At 32.0% G+C, this 22,570-nt stretch overlaps 1 protein-coding gene across 1 annotated transcript in view; it reads left to right on the top strand.

The window, feature by feature from the left end:
- Window positions 1-22,570, top strand: part of LOC129223799 (2-hydroxyacyl-CoA lyase 1-like) — a 53,565-nt gene that overhangs the window by 27,229 nt on the left and 3,766 nt on the right. The window contains exons 9-15 of the mRNA XM_054858155.1: window positions 8,367-8,472; window positions 10,087-10,170; window positions 10,266-10,367; window positions 11,410-11,463; window positions 11,681-11,781; window positions 16,364-16,522; window positions 17,630-17,740. Coding sequence (XP_054714130.1) covers window positions 8,367-8,472; window positions 10,087-10,170; window positions 10,266-10,367; window positions 11,410-11,463; window positions 11,681-11,781; window positions 16,364-16,522; window positions 17,630-17,740 — 717 coding nt within the window. The remainder of the gene's footprint in view (window positions 1-8,366; window positions 8,473-10,086; window positions 10,171-10,265; window positions 10,368-11,409; window positions 11,464-11,680; window positions 11,782-16,363; window positions 16,523-17,629; window positions 17,741-22,570) is intronic.

Below are 22,570 nucleotides of genomic sequence, written 5' to 3' on the forward strand. Positions count from 1 at the left end.
AAACAATGATGTACATACAATACTTAGTTTTCTCTTATACAGTTGAATATTTCATTCTCTTGAGTTCAAAATACTGTTTATACTGTGTATAGTAGTTTGTTTATGTACCTTGGCTTAATTTATAGGTTATTTTACTTAGTACAGTAAAACCTGTAAAGTTGACCACCTTTGTAAGTTGACCACCTGTCTATATTGACCGCTTTTGTCAGGAACGGAATTAGTCCTATCTTATATAATGAAGGAAAACCTCTGTAACTTGACCACCTCTCTATCTTGACCACCTGTCTATCTTGACCACTAATGAACACCAAGTTTGGTTTGGAGTATTGTAAAAAACCCTTTGTAGGTTGACCACTTGGTTTATTTTTTTTTAATTTTATTTAGCAAATTATTTTTTTATAGCTTTCCAAGAATATTTTTGATGCCAGACCAGCATTTTACCAACTAAATGAAACAGCAGCATAACTAAATCTCCTTTTGAGTTTAACCATCTGGGAAAACTACAAAGAACCCCTTTATTCTCCAAACTTGTTTTTCTTTTGTTGTTAAGCGAAAAATTTGTAATTTTTGATTAGCTATAAATTTTTAGGTACTATTAATATAAAATGAGTAACTTTTCATAAACAATAAGACTTTTTCTTTTTTGATCAATTTACTGAAATTTTAAATTTGCATGACACATTATACGTCATTCTGGGAAAATAATAATTTAAGATATTATTCAAATATTTTTAGATTGTTTCAAAGTAATGCTAAACAATGAAAGTGAGTTGAACAGAAAGAGTAGGTGTCAATTAGTCAAGAAATGAATACATGGTGCAAGAATTACAAAAAAAAAAAAAAATCATTACCCCCTTTATAAGTTGACCACCTGTCTAAGTTGACCACCAAAGTACTGCACCGCAAGTGGTCAACTTACACAGGTTTCACTGTACGTACTTTCAATAATTTGAACGACCTGGATCCCCTATTAGCTGAGATTAATAAGGTTCTACTGATATAATAAAATATCAAATATCTAAAAATCCTCATAGAAGGAACTGGAATTTTAAAAATAGATGGCAATGTTTGAAAGTTTGAGAACCTCTGTTTCACAGAGTAGAAAATATAAATCAAAATGTTTTAGCTCAACTGTAGTCCATTCTAAATGACTGATTTTCCTCAGCATCCATGATAATCTCAACTCATTTGGGGCTGGATTCTAAACCACACTTATGTTGTTACATCGAAATCAGTTAAAAAAAACCCCTTCATTTTAGTGTGGTATATCTAATGCTTCTGGAAGGGGTTTCTTGTGGGTATGACATATCCTCTTTACAGGGTTTAAGCTGAGTATTAAAATTGTTTAAAAAAGCTGAAATTGGGGAAAAGTCTTTAGCAAAATGCTGGAATTCAACCTTCTTTGAAGAAATAAATGTAAAATAGGTAATATTTTTAAAAAAAATTGAAATGAGAAATTCAGAATTGTTCTTAGTATTGAGGGAGAATTTTTTTTTTAAACCCCTAATAATGCATTTATTGGGGGGACATAGTGCCCAATAAGACGAAATATTGCTGAACTTAATAACAGTTCATACATGTTAGCAGGGCTGTAGACAGGGTGGGGACCGTTGGGATAAATCCTCCCCCGAAATTTTAACTTTTCTCTAAAAAATAAAGAAACGAAGACTATCTGATCAAAATTCTTCCCTCTACCAGGGTTCGTACGCCCTTGAAAAACCTTGAAAAGTGCTTGAAAAAAAAAAGTTCATTTTCAAGTGCTTGAAAACCTTGAAAAAGTTTTAAAACCTTGAAAAAGTTTCTTAGTGCTAAAATTCTCTCAAAAATCAACGAATTGTGCTTAGAAGTTTTAAAAAAGTATTTCACCAATGCAATTTTCTGAACATGTGTTCAGTATGCAACATCGCGAAAAATTGCTTCCGTGTTTGGGATTCCGTGTTTGGGGTCCTTTTGTATCTTGTAAATATTTTGATGTTTTTTACAACCGAAAGATATTTTGACATATGGTACCTTAGATTAGTTTATTTTTTGTTTGATTTAATTAATTAACAAAGAAATTAATTTGGAAACCATGACAACATTGAACTTACTCGGGTTTCGCGGAAAATTGCTCTTGTGTTTGAAATTTCAATCTTTTTGCATCCTGCAAATATTTAAATATTTTGGCTAATCAAATGTTAGTTTTGCATATGCTACCTTAGATTAGTATATTTTTTGTTTAATTTTAATAAAAAACAAATAAATTTATTTCATGGGAAACATGCCACGTCGAACGAACTCAGACTTTGCGAAAAATTGCTTCTCGTGTTTGAAATTTCAATCTTTTTGCATCTTGCAAATATTTAAATATATTCACTAATCAGATGTTATTTTCATATTTGCTACCGTAGATTAGCATATTTTATGTTTAATTTCAGTAAAATATAAGTTTATTTTATGGGAAACATGACAACATTAAACTTAAGAGTCATTGTCTGTAAGAATCAGGCAGTTTAAAGCATTTGTGATTGTTGACATTTTTAATTTTTTTTATTTTCACATATGTTGTTCCTTATCATAAATGTAATGTAAATCCGAAATTTGAGCTTTGTCTGACTCACCGTTTTTGAGAAAACAATTTTTTTTGTTTAGGGGGCGTGGCACATTTTTGCCGGTTTTTCAAATTTGCAGATTTTAATGTGCTTGTTGCTTGAAGCGCCCTTATAATGACATGGATTTTTTAATTCCATATTACTATATGGTCTTGTTAGATACTGTTACAGCTGTCAAATCGGTGACACTAAGATGGCGACGCCCACAAACTCCGTTTAAAAATGACCGAAAATGAATTTTTTTCTATATTCAAGGCCAATTTTCTCAAAGCGCCTTCATGATGACACCAACATTTTTAGATCATTTTCTAGCCACACTTACATACATCAAAAATATGTATCAAAATCGGTGTCACTATAAGGGCGTCAGCAGATATTGGAACTTTTATTCAATAAATTTCACAGAAACACAAATATTTAAAATCTAATTACAACTGTCGCCCTCATAGCAGATATCTGATACTACATTAGGTTGATAACCAACATGTTTGTCTAACATTTGCACAAAAAAAATCGGTGTCACTCCTATTATTTTTGGAAATATAATCGTTCCAAGTTAGTACGTTATGGCGTTTTTTTTTATATTTATTTATTTAATATTTTCACACCCAGATTTTTTTTTGTACATATTTATTTTTAATTTAATACAAAGAAGTGTACCTTATAACCTAAACAGCTTTGGGCAGCAGGAGAGTCTTTTTCTTGAATAGAAAATGCTCGTTTTGATATAGGTACCAGGTGGATCTATTGTGCATAACATGTCTAGACTATTATACCAATACTTGTCTTGTTTTTTCCGGTCAAACAAATTTATTTATTCCAATTGTTCTTGACATGCATTTGACATAAACTTGCAAATGGTCAACTTCTACTCTTTTTCTGGGATACCATGTTTTCCCATGCTTTAGTGGTACAAAATTAGCAGTTTTCAATAAGAGATGACCGTCTTTCTGAAATTGGTTTGACTTGATTCTTAATGTTTTCTTCTTTTTGGTCTACGTTATCCTCAAATTCAGTTTCAGATTCTGAATGTTCGCTTTCTTCAATATTCTCATTTGATGTATTGAGAATGCATTCGTTTTTTTTTTTTTGTTTCTTCCATCGAAAAAAAGGATAGGATTTGTTTCATAGTACAATACTCTGAAGCAACGAACAGTTTTTTCCCCGTTACGAACTGCATTTCTCATCTAGTGTGCAACTTGACAGGGATGTTGTTTTTTTCTCCCAGTATTTTCACCAATCGTAAATTGTTCTTATAAATACTCCTTCTGCTTTGAAGTGAACTTGAACTGAGCTCGTAAAGATAGGGACCATCCAATTTCATTAAATTGAACTTTTGGCAATGCAGGGGTATTTATTAGTTGAAAATTTGAAGCATTTATATAAGATGTTTGTAAGAGCTTCTCTCTATACATCTTTCGTATAAAATCCATTTGCAAGTTGAGGTCAAATGTATGTCAAGAACAATTGGAATAAATAGATTTGTTTGGCCGAAAAAACAAGATGAGTATTGGTATGATAATCTAGACATATTATGCACAATACATCTGCCTGTACCTATATCAAAACGGGCATTTTCTATTCAAGAAAAAGACGCTCTTACTGCCCAAAGCTGTTTATGTTAAAAGATACACATTTTTGTATTAAATTAAAAATAAATATGTTAAAAAAAACTATCTGGGGGTGAAAATATTAAATAAATAAATATTAAAAAACGCCATAACGTACTAACTTCGAACGATTATATTTCCAAAAATAATAGGAGTGACACCGATTTTTTTTGTGCAAATGTTAGACAAACATGTTGGTTATCAACCTAATTTAGTATCAGATCTCTGCTATGAGGGCGACAGTTGTAGTTAGATTTTAAATATTTGTGTTTTTGTGAAATTTATCGAATAAAAGTTCCAATATCTTCTGGCGCCCTTATAGTGACACCGATTTTGATACATATTTTTGATGTACGTAAGTGTGGCTAGAAAATTATCTAAAAATGTTGGTGTCATCATGAAGGCGCTTTGAGAAAATTGGCCTTGAATATAGAAAAAAATTCATTTTCGGTCATTTTTAAACGGAGTTCATGGCCGTCGCCCTCGTAGTGACACCGATTTGACAGCTGTAATAGTATCTAGGAAGACCATATAATAGTATAGAATTTAAAAATCCATGTCATTATAGGGGCGTTTAAAGCAACAAGAACTTTAAAATCTGCAAATTTGAAAAACATGCAAAAATGTGCCACGCCCCCTAAATTAAAAAATTTAATTTCCCAAAAACGGTAAGGCAGACAAAGCTCATATTTTGCACAAACATTACATTCATGATAAGGAACAACATTTGCAAAAATAAAGAAAATTAAAAATGTCAACAATCACAACCTGCCTGATCCTTACAGACAATGGCTCTTAATTCGCGAAAATTTGCTTCCCTTGTTTGAGATTTCAATCCGTTTGCATTTTGTAAATATTTTTATATTTTTGGCAATTAGTAGTTATTTTGACACTGCTACATCAGATTAGCTTATTTTATTTTTTATTTTAATAACTAAAGAGTTAAAGAATTTATTACCTTGGTCTTGTTTAATTATTTGCTTATTTATTTTTGCAATTTTGAAGGATTATCTTTACCTAATTTTTGGTCATAACAGATTTTTTAAAAAAAAATTTAAATTTCAGCAGTTGAGCACCTAACAAATTAACTTAAAGTTTGTATTTTAAACATAAAGTTGATTTATATAATTTTATTAATAAGTACATCATTTTTTTATGTCTGCTAAAATAAATAAGGTGTATAACAGGGGTGGTTGTGTTATGATTATTCACTTGAAATTCAGTAGTGTTCGTTTTTATGCTTTTATCTCCAATTTTCTCCTTTTCCTCAAATGTTCAAAATTACTACTTTATTAAGGTTGTGGGTACTTGGAGCTTACTGAAAGAGGCTTTAATCAGCAAAGGGGTAGATAGCTTAAGGAGGGTCATTCATCTTCATTTGGATCTAATAAATTGACCAGTACCAGCCTAGCTAGGCCCAGTGCCTGTTGCTGGTTATCAACAGGCACTGGGCATGGTATTTCTATGCACTATGCAGAATATTTTGACTTAATAAACTATTTTATGAATTGTATGCATAGCAAAAGTTATTGTTGTACATATGTATATTCAAGTAAAAGGGGTCTTAGTTTTAAAAATTATTCCCCCCCCCCTTGCCCCATTTTGCTCTTTGAAACTTTCAGGTAATTTTTTATGAACTCCCAAATCACAATTACACCTGAATATTATTGCCTTTCTAAATTTAAATTCTAATTTCAACAATAACCCATTTTTTCCCAAAATAAAACTACTTTTGTCATAATATATGTCAACTTCTTGTGAATCTTTTCAATTTCGAAATATGGCTCTATAAATCTGAACTTGCACATTTATTGTCTATTGCAAGTTAATCAATGAAAGCTGAATAGGCTCAAGTTTGCATTCAGATTATTTATCACTGCTTAAGCTGCTTTTGTATATTTTGAGGTGTAGAGACTGTACTGTGGACTTTCATAAACTTTTCTTACTTCCTATTTTTTAAATTTACTCGAGGACAGTTGAAATGCCTTATTGGCTGAACAGCTAATAAATACATACGAATAATTGATTTGCATACTTATAAATGATTTGCAAACCTAATATTTTTAGAACTTAATAGTGCAAACTGAAATAACTTTCTGGGTAGTGTTTTGTCCTAACCGCCCTTATATTGTAATAAACCACTGTATAGATATTGGAAATAAATGTTGAAACCCGGGGGGGGGGGGGGGAGTGACATCAAAAACTCCTCTCTGGCAATGCCATTGAACTTGGGTATTTTAGTTTCTTCCCATAAAAGTTAAAAGCACTTATGAAAGGTTTTTTTTTTTTTAAGTATTAATTTGCTGATTCTAGAAAATATACAAACCTCTGACTGCTGCAACCTTTGAAAAACCTCAAAATTAAACCTCTTGGTATCTGCTTCTCTTTATGACCAAACTTTTCAAACATTTTCAGAAAAACTTTCAACGCAGTAGATTTTTCACCAAAGTGTCTCTCGTTGTAGAAAAAGCAATTTTGTTTTCCTATACTTTTTTGTATTATTGCCTTATTTCTATGTGTTTGTAGTAAATGAACTCTGCATACAATATTTTTAGTACAAATTTATGATATTGCCTTGAAAACAAAATTTTTTACCTTGAAAAGTACTTGAAAAGTGCTTGAATTTTTTTCTGCCTAAAGGGTATGAACCCTGTCTACTCCTCCTCCACTTGACCTTGTTATACAAATCTTCTTTCCAGTCAAACCCTTTCTCCTTCTCACCTCCTCCACACATACATACACATTTAAAAAAAAAATTCAAAACGTCCTAACTTTTTTACACCTTGGTTCTTTCCCAGAATGTTAATGACTTTTATTACAAAATAACATTTTAAAAACATTGTTTGTTATTGTTATTTTTTTTTCAGGTGGCAATGGTAGATTGCTTTTCAATTGTGACTATTTTCACTAACTTGCTAGAAAGTTTTTTAAAAGCCTCTGTTGCGTGCATTGGTAATTGTAGACATGTAATAAACACTGTATCATGTATTATAGACCGTATAAGTGCAGGCAGTTAGTTCTCTTATTTTGTCGAGTCTAAATATATTACAAAATTTTTCAAGTAGTTAATCAAAATAATTATTAGAAACAAATTTTTTAATTACATTTCAGCTTAATTTTTGCAAACAACATAATAAACATAATTTTTAAATGCTATTTTTCCCATTACATGTCTGGAACCATTTTTGCCTTCAACCATGTCCCTCCCCGAAAAAAATATCCTGGCTACGGCCTTGCATGTTAGCTAAGATTTATAAATAAGATTATGTTCAATATTGCCATGCTTGCTTTCTCTCTCAGATGGTGCATCTTTTTTTCCCTTTTCCCTTCTTTTTCATATTTTATTGGAACAAAAAAGCGAAAATGCCTTGTTGCATTTTTGCAATTTGAATAGTATTTTTGCATTTTGCAAAAAATTCAACCATAGAGGAAAAACTGCCTCCTTAATACTTCATCAAACATCTAAAATAAGGTCTCATTTAAAAAAACAAATCATTGTCGGCAAAAAAAAAATCACATTTTTGCTGCTACAGTAGAAGACTAATATAATGCACACCTTGGGACATGAGCTTTTGCGTTATATAGGTTTTTGCATTATACGGATCATTTCACAAATTTTGAAACTAATATTCACATTATATCTATATATTAGCACTTCAGAATGAATTTTATCTACAATGAGCATTCAAGTCCTAACATTACAATTAGTTATTCGCAAATAAATGTGTTTCACAATCAAAAGAAAGTGCACTTCTGCTAGCTTCATGGTTTGCATAACAGCTGCATTTTCAAGAGCCATCTGGTATTTTCTGTTTACTATGAGTACTCATTTTCAATTTAAAAGCTTTGAATTAAGGTGGAAAGATGAAAAACTGTCTCAAAATTTAATTTGCCTAACAATTTTTATGTTTGCAAAGCAAAACAGATGGATTTTTTTAAACTTCAAAACCGATTGTTTATACTTCAGAAAAGTTGTGTGGTTTATAGAGAATTGCGTTAAATAGGTCGGCATTATAACGGCATTCTACTGTATTTAAAAAGTTTCTTAAAAAAACTGAGTTTTTGAATTCCTTCTTTCGAGCTTTGTATGGATCTGCTAGTAGTATGTACTGCTGCATTGTGTTTGCATTTTGAATTGCCTTACTTATTTTTATTGTCATTTCAGAGCTCTTGCTGAAGCTGATGTTATATTATTACTTGGAGCAAGGCTTAATTGGATTCTACACTTTGGCAGACCCCCAAGGTTTAATCCAAATGTCAAAATCTTACAGGTAATCATTGTTTTTTCTGGTTTACATAAGAGCATTTTGTTGTGCTGTCATTGAATCTCTTTGATGCAGTTGAATTAATAATTCTTTAAAAAGATTCGTTCGAACGCTTCTCAAGCAATGAAATGACTCCACTATGGACGTCAATTTTAAACTGCTGTTTCTATTAATCCATGAGTGTTTCGTCCAACGTAGATGAAAATGGAAACAGCTATGGATCACAGTATAGCACTGACATGACATTTTTTGATGGTTCAAATCGCCATAGTAATCAGTATATTTTACATTCATGGGAAAATACAAGGTCATTTGTCAAAAATTTGCAATGGTAATTTTATACATGAGTTTGAGTGGAAGACCATTATAACGCACACCTTGGGACCAGAGCTTTTGCGTTATACAGGTTTTGGCGTTCATATAGGTCATTTCACAAATTTTTAAACTAATATTCAAAATATATATATATTAGCACTTCAGAATGAGTCTTATCTGTAGTGAGTATTAAAGCACTAATTATACAATGAGTCATTCACAAATAAATATGTTTCTTTGTTACAAGAAACTGAAATATCCTGCACTTCTGCTAGCGTCATGGTTTGCATAACAGCTGCATTTTCAAGAACCGTCTGGTATTTTCATTTTACCGTGAACGCTAATTTTCATTTAAAAGCTTTGAATTAAGATGAAAAGATGAAAAACGGATTCAAAATTTGATTTTCCTAACAATTTTTGAGTTTGCAAGGCAAAACAGAGGGATTTTTTAAACTTCAAAACTTATTGTTTACTTCTGAAAAGTTGTGCGGTTTATAGAGAATTGCGTTATACAGGTATTCTACTGTACAAGGATTTGTACATCTGCAGTAGTTGCTCTTGTAACAATTTATACAACTCCGAAATATGTACATGCAATGAATAAATACCTTTGTGCCGAGGAATAACAGGAAATATCCAATGTTGTTTAGCACAAATAAACAGTTTTCAGAATACCCATGTTTTGGGGTTTCAAGGGTCCCCTTTTTCAATTCAAAGGCGTGAGCTTCTAGGTGTAAGGACCTAGAAGCTCACACATTTTTTTTTTACACACGCACCTCATAATAAAGTGGGTGTTGCAGACCAAAATGCGTATCACATTTTAAAATTGTTCTAGATAATGTGGGAAAGAAAAAGAAATTACAAACCAAGAACTGATGTTGTCATTACTAGATGCTTATTTTTTGAAGCAAACTTTGAACTTGTATTTAAGAAACCAATATTTGAGCATTTGTCTCCATATTTGTCATTTCGTGACAAATCGTGATTTTCGTTTTGTAACAAACCAACGGGCCACATTGGTCAGCTTCGCGGGCCGGATGTGACTTGCTGGGGCTATAGGTTGGGCATCACTGATTTAGAAGATAAAAAAATATCAGAATAATGTTTTTTATCTTCTAAACCGGTGGAAGCTAAATATCAGGGATATTTAGCTTTCTATTGTACAACCTGATTTATCATAAATCTTTGCACACTTCTAGAGCTGTTGCACATGTATGAGCTCATACTATATTCAATGTATCATTCTGGTTCTATTTGAATTAGTAACATAATTAGTAAGAATAATTTTTAAAAATCATTTTCTAGGTTGACATTCACATGGAGGAGCTTCATAGCAGCATTCAAAGTCAAGTGGCAGTTGCAGGAGACATTGAAGCGATAGTGAAACAAGTATGCAGCTTTTTTTTTTCTTTTGGAAATCTTTAAAATGAAACTTTTTGTTCTGTTTCTCTCCGTTTTAAATATATATTTTCTTAATTCTTTAGATTTCCAATGAATTGGAAAAGCGTCATTGGAGTTTTAATACAGATTCACTTTGGTGGGAATATTTGAATAAAAAGAAATCGGAAAATGCCCTAGCTGTTAAAGTAAGGAATTCTGGTTTTTTTTTTTTTTTTTTAAATTTATTTATTTATTTTCTCTGTTTTAAGGTAGTTCTTTAAAATATTGATTTTGATTTTCAAATATTCTTAGTATTTTAAATTTTGAACCTTACAAACTTGGTAATTCAAGCATTTTTTTTTGTTCACTGAAAAATTTCAAGCTTCTCATATCGACTGTCGAGTCAAAAATATATTTTTTTTAGTGTGTATATTTTTTCAATAATATTTCTTTTGACACCCTTTTTCGAAAATGCTGTAATATGTTTAACATTTCAGACATCGAACATATCGCCACCCATTTTTCTAGGGTCTTCTCAGGCTTAGTTCACTTCCTTTAAGAAGCTTGGTTGCTTTCTAGATTTAGGCTATTGTTACACGTTTCTAAAAATAGGATAGAATTTGCAAAATAACTAATTGAAGGAAAAGATTCAGAAATTGATATTGTTTAACTATGAAAACCTTTCGTTTGGCTATAGTGTACAGTGATAAAGAAAAATCTACTTTATTGAGGTTGCATAAAAACAAAAATACTTTTTTTTTTCAGTGTTACACATATTAACTCTATATTCTTGATAACTGTTAAGTTGTTTTAACAGAATTAAAAACAAAGTTTGCCTTTATGAGTTTTCCGAAGGACCCCCCCCCCCCCTTGGTACTAACTCTGGGTTTCATATAACATGGTTTCACACAATATGGCACTTTGGCACAACTTTTATACTCCATTATGGAAGGGTTACTACTACAAAGTAATGTCATTAGTTAGCTTACCTCTCACTCTTTTCTTTAATCTATATTGGCCATGTGTTACCTGCTTAAATAACTAATATATTTTAAAGAATCTATGCTGTTGTTGTTTTCATCAAAAAAACAAAAAAAAAAAAAAAAAAAAAAACAATCATACAAAACTTTTACAAAGCTATAAAAAAATTTTATTGTGTTCTGAGCACTACTGATGAATAATGCACATTTAAAAAAGATGATAAAAAAATTAGAGTTTGAATCTGAAATTTCTTTCTCTTTGTTTAAGGAAATGATTTCTGACAAATCTCTTCCTTTGAACTACTATGCTGCTTACCAGGAGGTAATGTATTGTTTTTTTTTTTTGTTTTTGTTTTTTTTATAAACTTTTTATTTTTATTTTTAGCTAATTTTTTGTTAAGCATATGACAAAGGACAAGAGCATTTGTTACACTTAAAAGAATACATAGCATGCTTAAAAAGTGTTTTTTTTTTTTTTTTTTTTGATGCAGATTTTCGATATTGTATATTTTTAGAAAAATTAAAACTTGTAATTTTAGATTCAGAATTTGATTCCAAAAGATTCTGTTATCATAAACGAAGGGGCCAACACTATGGACATTGGTAGAACCATGTTGCTTAACAGTTTACCGAGACACAGGTGAGCTTAAGTTTTCTACTACAGTACAGAACCTTTTATCCGGGAACCAAAAAACCGGGAAACCAGAAAACCGGCAACTTTGTGCGAATTTTCCCGTCATTTTTCAAAAATACGCATTTTGGCAATTTTTGAAAAACTAAGCATTTTTTTGAAATACCTAAAAGAATATGAACGGTATCTTAATAAATACCATATTACTCAAGTATAACAGGGGAAAAAGTTAACAAAACCGAACTTCAAAGGGTTATTCTTTAAGCGAGACAAAATTTCCGAAATATTTTCTTGAATTAAAAAGTACTCTCGTAAGTCCAAAATTTTCATGCTTTATTCCAACTGAAACCTAAAGAAATAAATATTGTCACATTCTAATGCAATATTTTATTGTGAATGGCCTTAAATCAAAATATTGCAGTTTAGAGCGAAAGAGCGGGAAATGCCGAAAACCAGATTCGCGAATTTCCGGATAGCTGATCGTGGAATCTGGAAATCGTTAAACACAAGACTGTAATGAGGTTGTAAGAACTCATAAATAAAATTTCTATTCTTATTAACTTAATATAAAAGCAATAGTTATCAATAACTATCGTAATCACAAATACAACATCTTTACAAAAAGTTTAAAAAAAAAAAAAAAAGAAAGCAATGCGTTTATGAAAACAAATGTTTTCATACACTACAGTAGAAAAATCACACATTTACGTTCAAAAGCTTGTTTCTTTTTTTTTTTTTACAAACAGTGTGAATGTCTCAGGTCTTATGAATAAGTTAAATTTGAATTATTCTCTCACGATAGTAGTTTTTAATATTTCTATATATATATATATATTTCTATAGTAGTTTAAGTTTTCTAAACAATCGGCCAATAGCGCTTTTTAGAGAACCAGAAAACCGGGAAATTCAGATATCCGGGATAGCGATGGTCCCGAACTTCCCGGATAATTGGTTCTCTACTGTAATATAAGATTGCCTAATTATATAAAATGAAACCAGTACATTGTTTGCTGTAAAATGACATTCTGAATTGATTAAAGTTAACCCAGGAAATGGATTAGAAATTTATATGATTAAAATTTTAATTTTTTTTTACTGACAAGCTTAACTTTACTGCTCAATATTGCTTTAACTTACTGTCCCCTGTTAATACATATCTTTATACAGTCAAACCTTGTTATCGGGGCACCCAGATCTCATGTCATTTTTGTTTTAGTCTCGAACTTGCGGTATATAATCTTAATGTTAAATGGCTCTAGATTTTGTGACAGTATTTTATGGTGAAACTTTGGTTACCCCGACGTTTTGAGCTGCTCAGATAAGATCAAACTTATCTTTACAATTGAAATATTTTCAGCAAAATAAATGAAAACATTTAGAAAGGTTTATTGTAGGAATTTCTTACAAGCAATAACAGGTTTTAGCTTTCGACTTGAGCATGGGCGCCCATATGCAAAATTGCAGGGGGGGGGGGGCTCAATATTTCCCCGTGGCTTAGCTGGATATTTTCCCCGTGGAAACTGATTTCAGGACAGATTAGAGTCATTAAAATTTGACATTTTTAATAACTTATTCATTAATGACTGGAGAAGAAATGTTTTTACATTTTTACAAAGAAAAAAGTACTAAAAGCAAGGTAGTTCTAATTTCAAAGGGGGAGGGCTCGAGCCCCCCCCCCTTGCACCCCTATATGGGCGCCCTTGGACTTGAGGGATAGTAGATAAGAATGCAAAGTACTAGATGGATTTTAAAACTGGACTAGAGAAGTAGCAGACGAAGAGAGGCTATAGCTAACTTCAGCTGTAGGTGGTCATTACAGGCTTCTCCTATGAGAAATAGTGACTCATTAGATCGACCAGGAACATACAACCTGAAAGGGTAAAAATTGTTAGAAAGAGGTTTTTTTCATGTTCGAAAGGAGGAAATGAACTGTCAGAACCTAAGCAGATTGTGACCAAAAGTAAAAAGTCCTTCAGTTGGTTTCTTTATCTTTACTAATATTATAAAGAGAGAGGGCGGATTTTTGTGTGTTTATATGTTCGAGGTAATCTCCGGAACCACTGCACCTATTTGAAAAATTCTTTCACTACATGAAAGGTGCTTACTCACTGAGTAACATAGGCTATAATTCGAAAAAATCCGATACATAGTTCTTTTTTTATTCCAATTTAGGCCCAAATTTCACGTAAATTGCCTATTATTGGCTATTAAAGGGGTGAAAAATTACTTGCACATATTAATATTTTATATCGTTGAAAAGGGTAGAATTTTCCGCGTTCTAAGCAATTTGTTTCAATGCTCTAACTTCATTACGACGGGAGCAATTTGCATTTTAATCTCGAACTTTTTTAGGCTTAGCTGAAATTTTGGCAATACTTTCTTCATTAAATCTATCAATAAAAAGTGAAAGAATTGTCCCAGAGTTTTCTTTTTGACACCGTTGGAAAAAGCGACATTTTTTACTCCAGAAATATCTCGACCTTTGGTCGAAAAAGTAACCTTCTATCTCCAAAGGAAAAAAAAGTTACAAGCCGTTAAAAATAAAGTTTGAATAAATCTAATCTCTATTAAAATTACTGATGTTTTGTTTCGAATTGCCATGGCTACGTCTTTTAGCTTTGCTTCATTTTAATATCTTAAAGGTCCACAAACTTGACCCCACGGAATTTAAGCAATGGGGAAATGTTTTCGCCAATTCTGCATATTTTACGATCTACGTTATGATAATTCCCGCAGACAATGTAGAAATTGCGGGAAGAGTTTGAAAACTAAGAGTCTTGGCAATTTTCCCAATTGTCGCCAAATTTGTGGACACCAAAGACCAAGGGCCAAAGTTCTTCGGCCATGGCCTTGCTGATAGTGGCAGAAGCAAACAAAATGGGGTTGTTTCCTTCAGTCAAAAGAAGTACTTTTAGTCACTGAAATTTTTTTTAACAGAACGGTTCAAACACTTGATAGTTTATCGAATTTTTTTAACTTTTCAATTTACAAAGTTTGAACAGAACAACGTCTGTCGGGTCCTCTGGTTGCTGATAATCACAGGAAACCCTCTTTTTTTTTTCATTTAAAAGTCAATTGTGTGAACAAATGAAGACTGTTCAAAATGTTATTTAAAACTTTAGCAAACATTTATTGGAAAGTACAGGGTGTTTCAAAATGAAGAGCGGGGTTTTAACATGTTATAATATTTATTACACCAAACTTACAGCCACAAGTGATAGATCAAATGAAAGAGAAACTCAAATTTGTTTGTTGGCATCAGTGTGCATGCGCGTGGAATGTTTCTGCTGCAATCCGCTAGAAAGCGCTTGTAGCTATGGCTCTTCCCTCAACTGACACAAGATGAACCAGAAAACTTCATCTTTCAGCAAGATGGTGCGCCGCCTCACTGTCATAATGAGGTACGTGATTGGCTTAACCTAACTGTGCCCGACCGCTGGATTGGCCGTAGGGGCCTAATGACAGGGCTTGTTTCCCATGGCCTCCACGGTCACCCGACCTGACGCCGTGTGATTTCTATCTTTGGGGGTTTATTAAGGACCGTGTGTATGTGCCTCCACTGCCAGCCGACCTCCCCAAATTAAGGAACAGGATTGAAACAATTACTAATGAGACACTCATCAAAGTTTGGGAAGAACTCGCATATCGTGTGACGAATGGTGCTCACATTGAACACTTGTAGGCTATTATGTAAAACTGTTTGAGTTTCTCTTTCATTTGATATATCCCTTGTGGCTGTAAGTTTGGTGTAAGAAATATTATAACATGTTAAAACCCCGCTATTCATTTTGAAACACCCTGTATTTTAGGACGAAATAAGAAAAATATGTGAAGTATTTCTTTCCCTTATACTTATAACCTTGTCTGCCAATAATTCAAAAACTATGTTAGTTGAATCGAACTAAAAACATCAACTTCTTGATTTATTTATTAAATCAGTAATTGTATTTTAAAATGATGTTTAATTTTGAATATTTAAACTGTTCCGGGTTGAGGCGTTACTCTGGATATTGTGACACTTTGTGGACAGTCCCAAAGATCATGTGATAATGAGATTTGACTGAATTAATTTTGCTAAAAACATCGCCCAATTTAAAAGTGCCTTCATAACACAACCTTACAGGCATAACACAACCTTACAGGCATAAGCACCCTCTAATGATTTTTTTTTTTTTAAATACAAGTTAGATCTAAGGCTTAAAAATAGCATGGCTTATAAATCTAGGGCTTAGTTAAAGTTATATTGAGACTTAATTTATTTTCTGTTTCTAATGAATCATTAGTTTATCCATTTTGAACAACTAAAAAGAATAACTATAAAATTTTCAAGAAATAGTGGGTAAAGAGGTAATGAACTTGTTTCTAAAACATAAAGATTTATTTCCAAAATAAAAGCATTGTGGGAAGTTTGAGTTAAACACTTTTTAAAGATATTTTAATGGATAGAACTTACCATCAATGTATGACAATTTGAATTGTTTTAAACCGAGGCTTTTATTTATATCATGTGGTTTAAATATTTTTTTCCAATAATTTTTCAGTTTTGCCTTTAGTTAAAAAAGTCTTAGTCATTTTATGTTTATACTTTTAGGTTAGATGCCGGTACATTTGGTACGATGGGAGTAGGTCTAGGATTTGCCATTGCTGCTGCTCTGTGGTGTCAAGACTATGCACCACAAAAGAGAGTAGTTTGTGTCCAAGGAGATAGTGCTTTTGGTTTTTCAGCAATCGAAATGGAAACCATTTGTAGGTATGTCCTCAACAATTCAAAACAACATCTAAGAAGTTAGACGATGAGGTAGAAAATTTAATTTTACATTAAGACATCGAAACAATGAACACTGGCTTGTCCTCATGTAAAATCTACTTTAATAATTTCTGTTTTACAAAATACATTTTATTTTTTCCTTTACATTTACGATCATAGTACATCTATTGTAAATTCTAATTAGGTAAAAATAAAGTTTTAAAATTGTGTCAATTGAAACTTACAAGCATACAACATTACTAAATTATTAAATTCTTTAAAATTTTAGTTGAGGTAGGAAATTTCATTTCACATTAAACCATTGAAACAGTGAATATTGGCTTGCCCTTATATACATTTTACTTTAATATTTTTTGTTTTACAAAATATATTTTATTTTTTCCTTTACATTTTATGATCATTATACATTTATTGTAAATTCTAATTAGATAAAAATAAGGATTTAAAATTGTAACAACTGAAACTTACAAGTATACAACATTACTAAATTATTGAATTTTTAGAAGTCATTAGATATTTTACAATACCATTACAAACAATTGTTGGATTTTATCCCAAAACTTTTAGTCTTTTTTTGAAATTGTGTTTAATGAATTTTCTAAATCTTGTAGAAAAAGACGTTTATGCATTTTGTTGTTCAGTATTTTGTTTTAATCTTGTTTCAGTGTATTCAAAAATAAATGAGTTCAAATAATAGTTTATTTTTAATTTTCCTGTTGATTTTCCTGTCCTATAACCATGAATTATTTATTCTTCTGCATTAAATTAAATTGGTGTTTTTCATTATTTCTTCAACAGTTTAGTACTTTTTTGTATGCAATTGTTATTTTAAATCCAACTTAAAACTTTGTAACTATTTACTATTGTAAAAAGTTGACCTTTTTGAAAAATCTTAAGTATCAAAATCAATGTTAAGGGAATGAGTAACAATAAAAATTCAAAATTATTGCTTGCTGTTTATATTTCAACATAATTTTTTTTAAATTATTATTTTTTTTTTATATATTTTTGATGATAAGTGTTAAGTAACATTTCTATAACCTTTTAAAAATTCATTTTACCTGACGTTGGTTTCTTTATTTCTGTTAGATATCAACTTCCAATTATTGTCATCATCTTGAATAATAATGGAATTTATTCGGGATTAGATGAAGAGAGCTTTAAAATGCTTGATGAGTATGATGTGCATCTTGCTCTATGGTAAGACCCAATAATAAAATCTTGACAAAATATTGTAAAAATACTCTTTACTATACTTTTTATCCTCCTATAGCAGTTGCAGGAAATGATCATCTCTACGAAAAGATTTATTTTCAGCATGCTTTTGACATACAATTGTCTAATGTTATGTACAGTGAACTCCCGATTATCCGCGGAATAGGGTAGCAAGGTAACCGCGGATAAGCGAAAACCGTGGATAATCCAAATAATAGTTAAGAAACGATACTACTCTATACAATAGCTAAAAAAATATGAATAACACTCACACGTACATTTAAATTTTTGCTAAAAACATTGCTACATTCCATCTACTAACATTGAATGCAAAAAATATACGTATGTAAAAGCTAAAAACGAACAGTAACACAATCATAAGTTTAAAAAACCTTTAATGACCGTTAAAAAAATAGTGAAAAGACCCGCGGATAATCCAAGCCACGGATAAACCGACCGACGATAACCGGGAGTTTACTGTACAGTGAAACTTCGGTAACTCGACGTGCGGATAACTCAACTACCCCGGTTACTCAATTAATTTTTGTTATGGTTGGCCCAATGTTATGTCAATGAGCGAAAACTTCTCTAACTCGACACACATTTGCAGAAACCCCTTTAAGTTGACTTCAAATTGTTATTGTGGTCCAAGTTTTGTTACCAACATTCTTTCACATTGACCTCTTCTCAGGATTTTATGCTGTGGTTTCTTGATCAGTCAATCGTTTTCTGAAAAACTCTTTAAAAGAACTCCATTCTTTATTAAGTGGAGTCGGCCACCTGTGCTGTTAGTGCAGCTCTAAAAGGCTAAAGAAGGGTAGGATAAATGTACCCATGGAAGTCCTCTAGAGAAAAAAATGCATATTTTGCACATGCTGCTCACATGTTGTGTGCAAGACCTTTTATCTTTAACGGACCTGACTGACAAGAAGCTTCCAAAAACGAAAACAAAAGGAAATTTATTTACTGGAATTAATTTTCAAAATGTGAATGTGTTAACATTAGTAAGTAGGTGAGATGCAGAAACTCTTTAAGAATTGAAATAGTGTAAGTTGTTGCTCAGTAACTTGACATCAACTTAAGTCCACCTGTTTTCATGTACCCTTGGGGTGTCGAGTTATAGAGGTTCCACTGTATCTTACTGTGAAAGGTCAAAACTTGTAAATGTCGACATTTTCCCAGTGAATACCAATTTTTACATACCAAAGACATCGACAAAAGACCAAAGATTTTTGGTGAAAGTCGGATTTTCACAATAACATACACAGGGACGTAACTAGAGGGGGGCAGACGGGGCTCGTGCCCCGGGCGTCAGATTTTGGGGGCGCTAAACTGACTAAATAAATGCTTAAACTTAATTTTTTAAAAAAGGAAAAGTTATTAGAAGCCCCCCCCCCAAAAAAAAAATAAAATAAAAACACGCTGTGCAGGCGTTGGCAGAAAGTTTGCATGGTTTAATGTGGATAAAGAGTGGGAAGGATAGATAGAGAGAGAGAGTAGGAGGGCGCAGTATATATCATGAATGTGTTTTCTCAGAGTGACCAGTACTTGTTATATCTTATCTAAGAATTCCCCCCCCTCTCTCTCTCTCTCTCTATATATATATATATATATATATATATATATATATAAAGGGTGTCCCAAAATTAACGTAAGATTTGAATTTGCCACAATTTTTGCTGTGAATTGTTGGCAGCCACGGAAAAAGAACAATTTGACAGCTGGGAGTTTAGGGTTAGTAAAATTTTTGCTGTGAATTGTTGGCAGCCACGGAAAAAGAACAATTTGACTGCTGGGAGTTTAGGGTTAGTAAAATTTTTGCTGTGAATTGTTGGCAGCCACGGAAAAAGAACAATTTGACAGCTGGGAGTTTAGGGTTAGTAAAAATGGAGTGTTATGCTATTATACAGCCAGCGAAACAATTCAATCACTGCATGAGGAATTTCCTGTTCGTGTACTCTCTCGTTTCGGTGATATGACTTGTACGCTGGATCGTGTGATTTTACATCATTAGACTTCTCCCTATGGGGTTATTTGAAGTCAAACGTCTATGTCAGCAATCCCACAACCACCTGCGCATTACCTCATTGCGACATCGAGCGCCAATAACAGTAAACTGCTTGACCCGCCCAAACTTCATTATTTTTCAAATAATTGTTCGATAATGAAAACGCATTATAGAATCGAAAACGCTCCATTTGTAATAACCCTAGACCCTCAGCTGCCAAATTGTCCTTTTTTCAAGATTGCCCACAATTTATTGCAAAAATGGCGGCAAATTCAAATCTTGCGTTAATTTTGGGACACCCTTTATATATATATATATATATATATATATATATATATATATATATATATATATATATATACATATATATATATATATATATACATATATATATATATATATATATATATAAAAGGGAGCGTGTATTTTCTTCTGTAATGTACGTGAGGGGCCCTGGTGTTGTGGTGTTGACGTTATGAAGTTTCTCGGGGATTTTTTTTTTTTTGCTTTGTTTGGTTTGTATGGGGGGGGGGGCGCCGAAACGAAGTCTTGCCCCTGTTCGAAAATGACCTAGTTACGTCCCTGAACGTACATTGCTAAAAATTGCAGAAATAGTTGCCAGTTTTATGATTTGCTTGCTGAACTTGTAGTAATCGTATCAAATTTGGTGCTTATTCCATTCATTTTCTTTCCATTTACCTTATGTTTTAAACCTTTGCTTGTATGTTGGTTTCCTGCTTAGAAGCATTTAATATTGGAGCAGTGGTGCACACAAGAAGATGGTCCAGACCCCTTTCATTGCCCTTGAGTTTTTTTTAAATTTCACTTTTAATCCCATTTATGTGGTACGTAAAATAATTCCAAGAAAAAGGTAATAATAATTTCGGATTTAATAAATGAAAGAATAAAATTTATTTTCTCTTTTTCTTCCCCTGCAAAATCGAACTGTATGTTAACATAAATTGTTCCATAATGATGATTTTGCTTCGCTGTTTTTATTTTTAACCACGAGAAAACTAAATACATTCATTCTTGTGCTTTCTGGTATTTTGACTAAGTACAGTCAAGCCTGCTTATTAGAATACCTGTTAGAATAATATCCCACTTAATGTAATACATTTTCAATGTATCAAACTGTTGATGTCTACTATTTTAATCCCGTTTAATCGAATATCCGGCTCATTAGAATAATTTTTCGTGGAAAATTGGCTATTCTGCCGTGCTAAGCACAGATTTGGTATCTGCAGTAGAGCTCAAAATGAGAAATTGACGATTAAAGTTTTACAACTCTTTGATTTATGACTTAATTAAATGCTCAACTTGCGGTAGTTGTTTCGTAAATAACTTATCTAAAAACTGTGAGAGAGTATTTTTGTAAAAATCTTAATTTAAAATTAATAAATGTAGTTACGACACATTTTCTTTTCAAAACCTTTTCATATGCTAAGCTGTTTTCACCGTAAGCGACAATGACTAGGCATTTTTAGGGGTATCTGCACAGAAACGACAAAAATAGCTTAGTAAAACGTGCTCAATGTATCATTAAATAATACTGAAAACATCTGCTATCTTTACACTTAACTGTTTCGCTTTATTTTTTTTTTTGTTAATACAAATCTAACAGAATCTACCTTCTGAAAGATACCATTTTCAAAACTCTGGACACTGTAATCCATAACAATTTTCTGTTTTTTATATTCAAAAAATGTGTTTTTTATAATGTTTTATTTTCTAGATTCATTTTTACCGAGCATGAAGATAATTTTGACAGCAGACGATACTTAAATAAAAATATTACTGGCCATAGAATGAAATACGTTTTTTTTGCATGAAAGAATTAGATATGAATATTTTACATGCATTTAATTTTTAGAATTTGCATTTTAAATAAACATTTAAATAGAAAAAGCTGAATATTTACTTTAACAATTATGCAAAGTTGTATTAGTTTTTATTATCAACCTGTATCAACTATTCAAAACGGTAAACTAATTTTAATATTCTGTATTACAATAAACTGCTACATTATGAAATATGCTGCTTTACTAAGGCATAAAAGTCATATCTACAAAAAATACTAAGAAAAAAAGTGGTAACTGCGCAGATACCACTTTAAAGGCTTAGTATTTGTCACTTACGTTCAAAATTGCCTTAGCAAACTGTGCAGTTACAACTTTTTTCTTAAAGCTTTTTTTAATATTTCACGTTCACAAATCGCCAAAAAACTCGACATTTAGGTATATTAAATTACTAACGACCACCTGGTGACAATAACTCAATTTTGATAAAATGTGCAGATACCACATCTGTGCTTAGCACGGCAGTATTCCATTAAGCAGGCTCGACTGTATTTGTTATTGATTTTTTAACTAATGCTAAGTAATTAAACAATAATTTTTGAAATGTTTTTTGTTCCCGAAAATCAATAAAATCAGAAGAACATGTCTGGATGCATGTTGGAGTATGATATGAAAATGGTGGACCTTCGATCCTGGACCCCCCCCCCCCCTTGAAAAATTCCTGTGTGCGCCACTGCATAGGAGTCTGTGGGCTTGGCAAGCTATTGGTAAAATATCCCCTAAATAGCTTCATTTTTGATGACTTGTTTTTGGCTATGGAACACATCATTTTTCCTAATGAGCCTCAAAGCCTAAGATTCAAGGAAATCCACTCATTAAGTAAACTTAGTGGCATGTGAGGGCCAAGGCCATATGTGCCCATCTCCATTTACGAGACCTAGGGCTCTGGGGTGCAAGGCAGATATTCCGTTTATCTGTCACTCAAACGCGGAACCCCTAGGTTGCAGT

The sequence above is a fragment of the Uloborus diversus genome, chromosome 6, assembly GCF_026930045.1.
Source record: "Uloborus diversus isolate 005 chromosome 6, Udiv.v.3.1, whole genome shotgun sequence".
Taxonomy (NCBI): Eukaryota; Metazoa; Arthropoda; class Arachnida; order Araneae; family Uloboridae; genus Uloborus; species Uloborus diversus.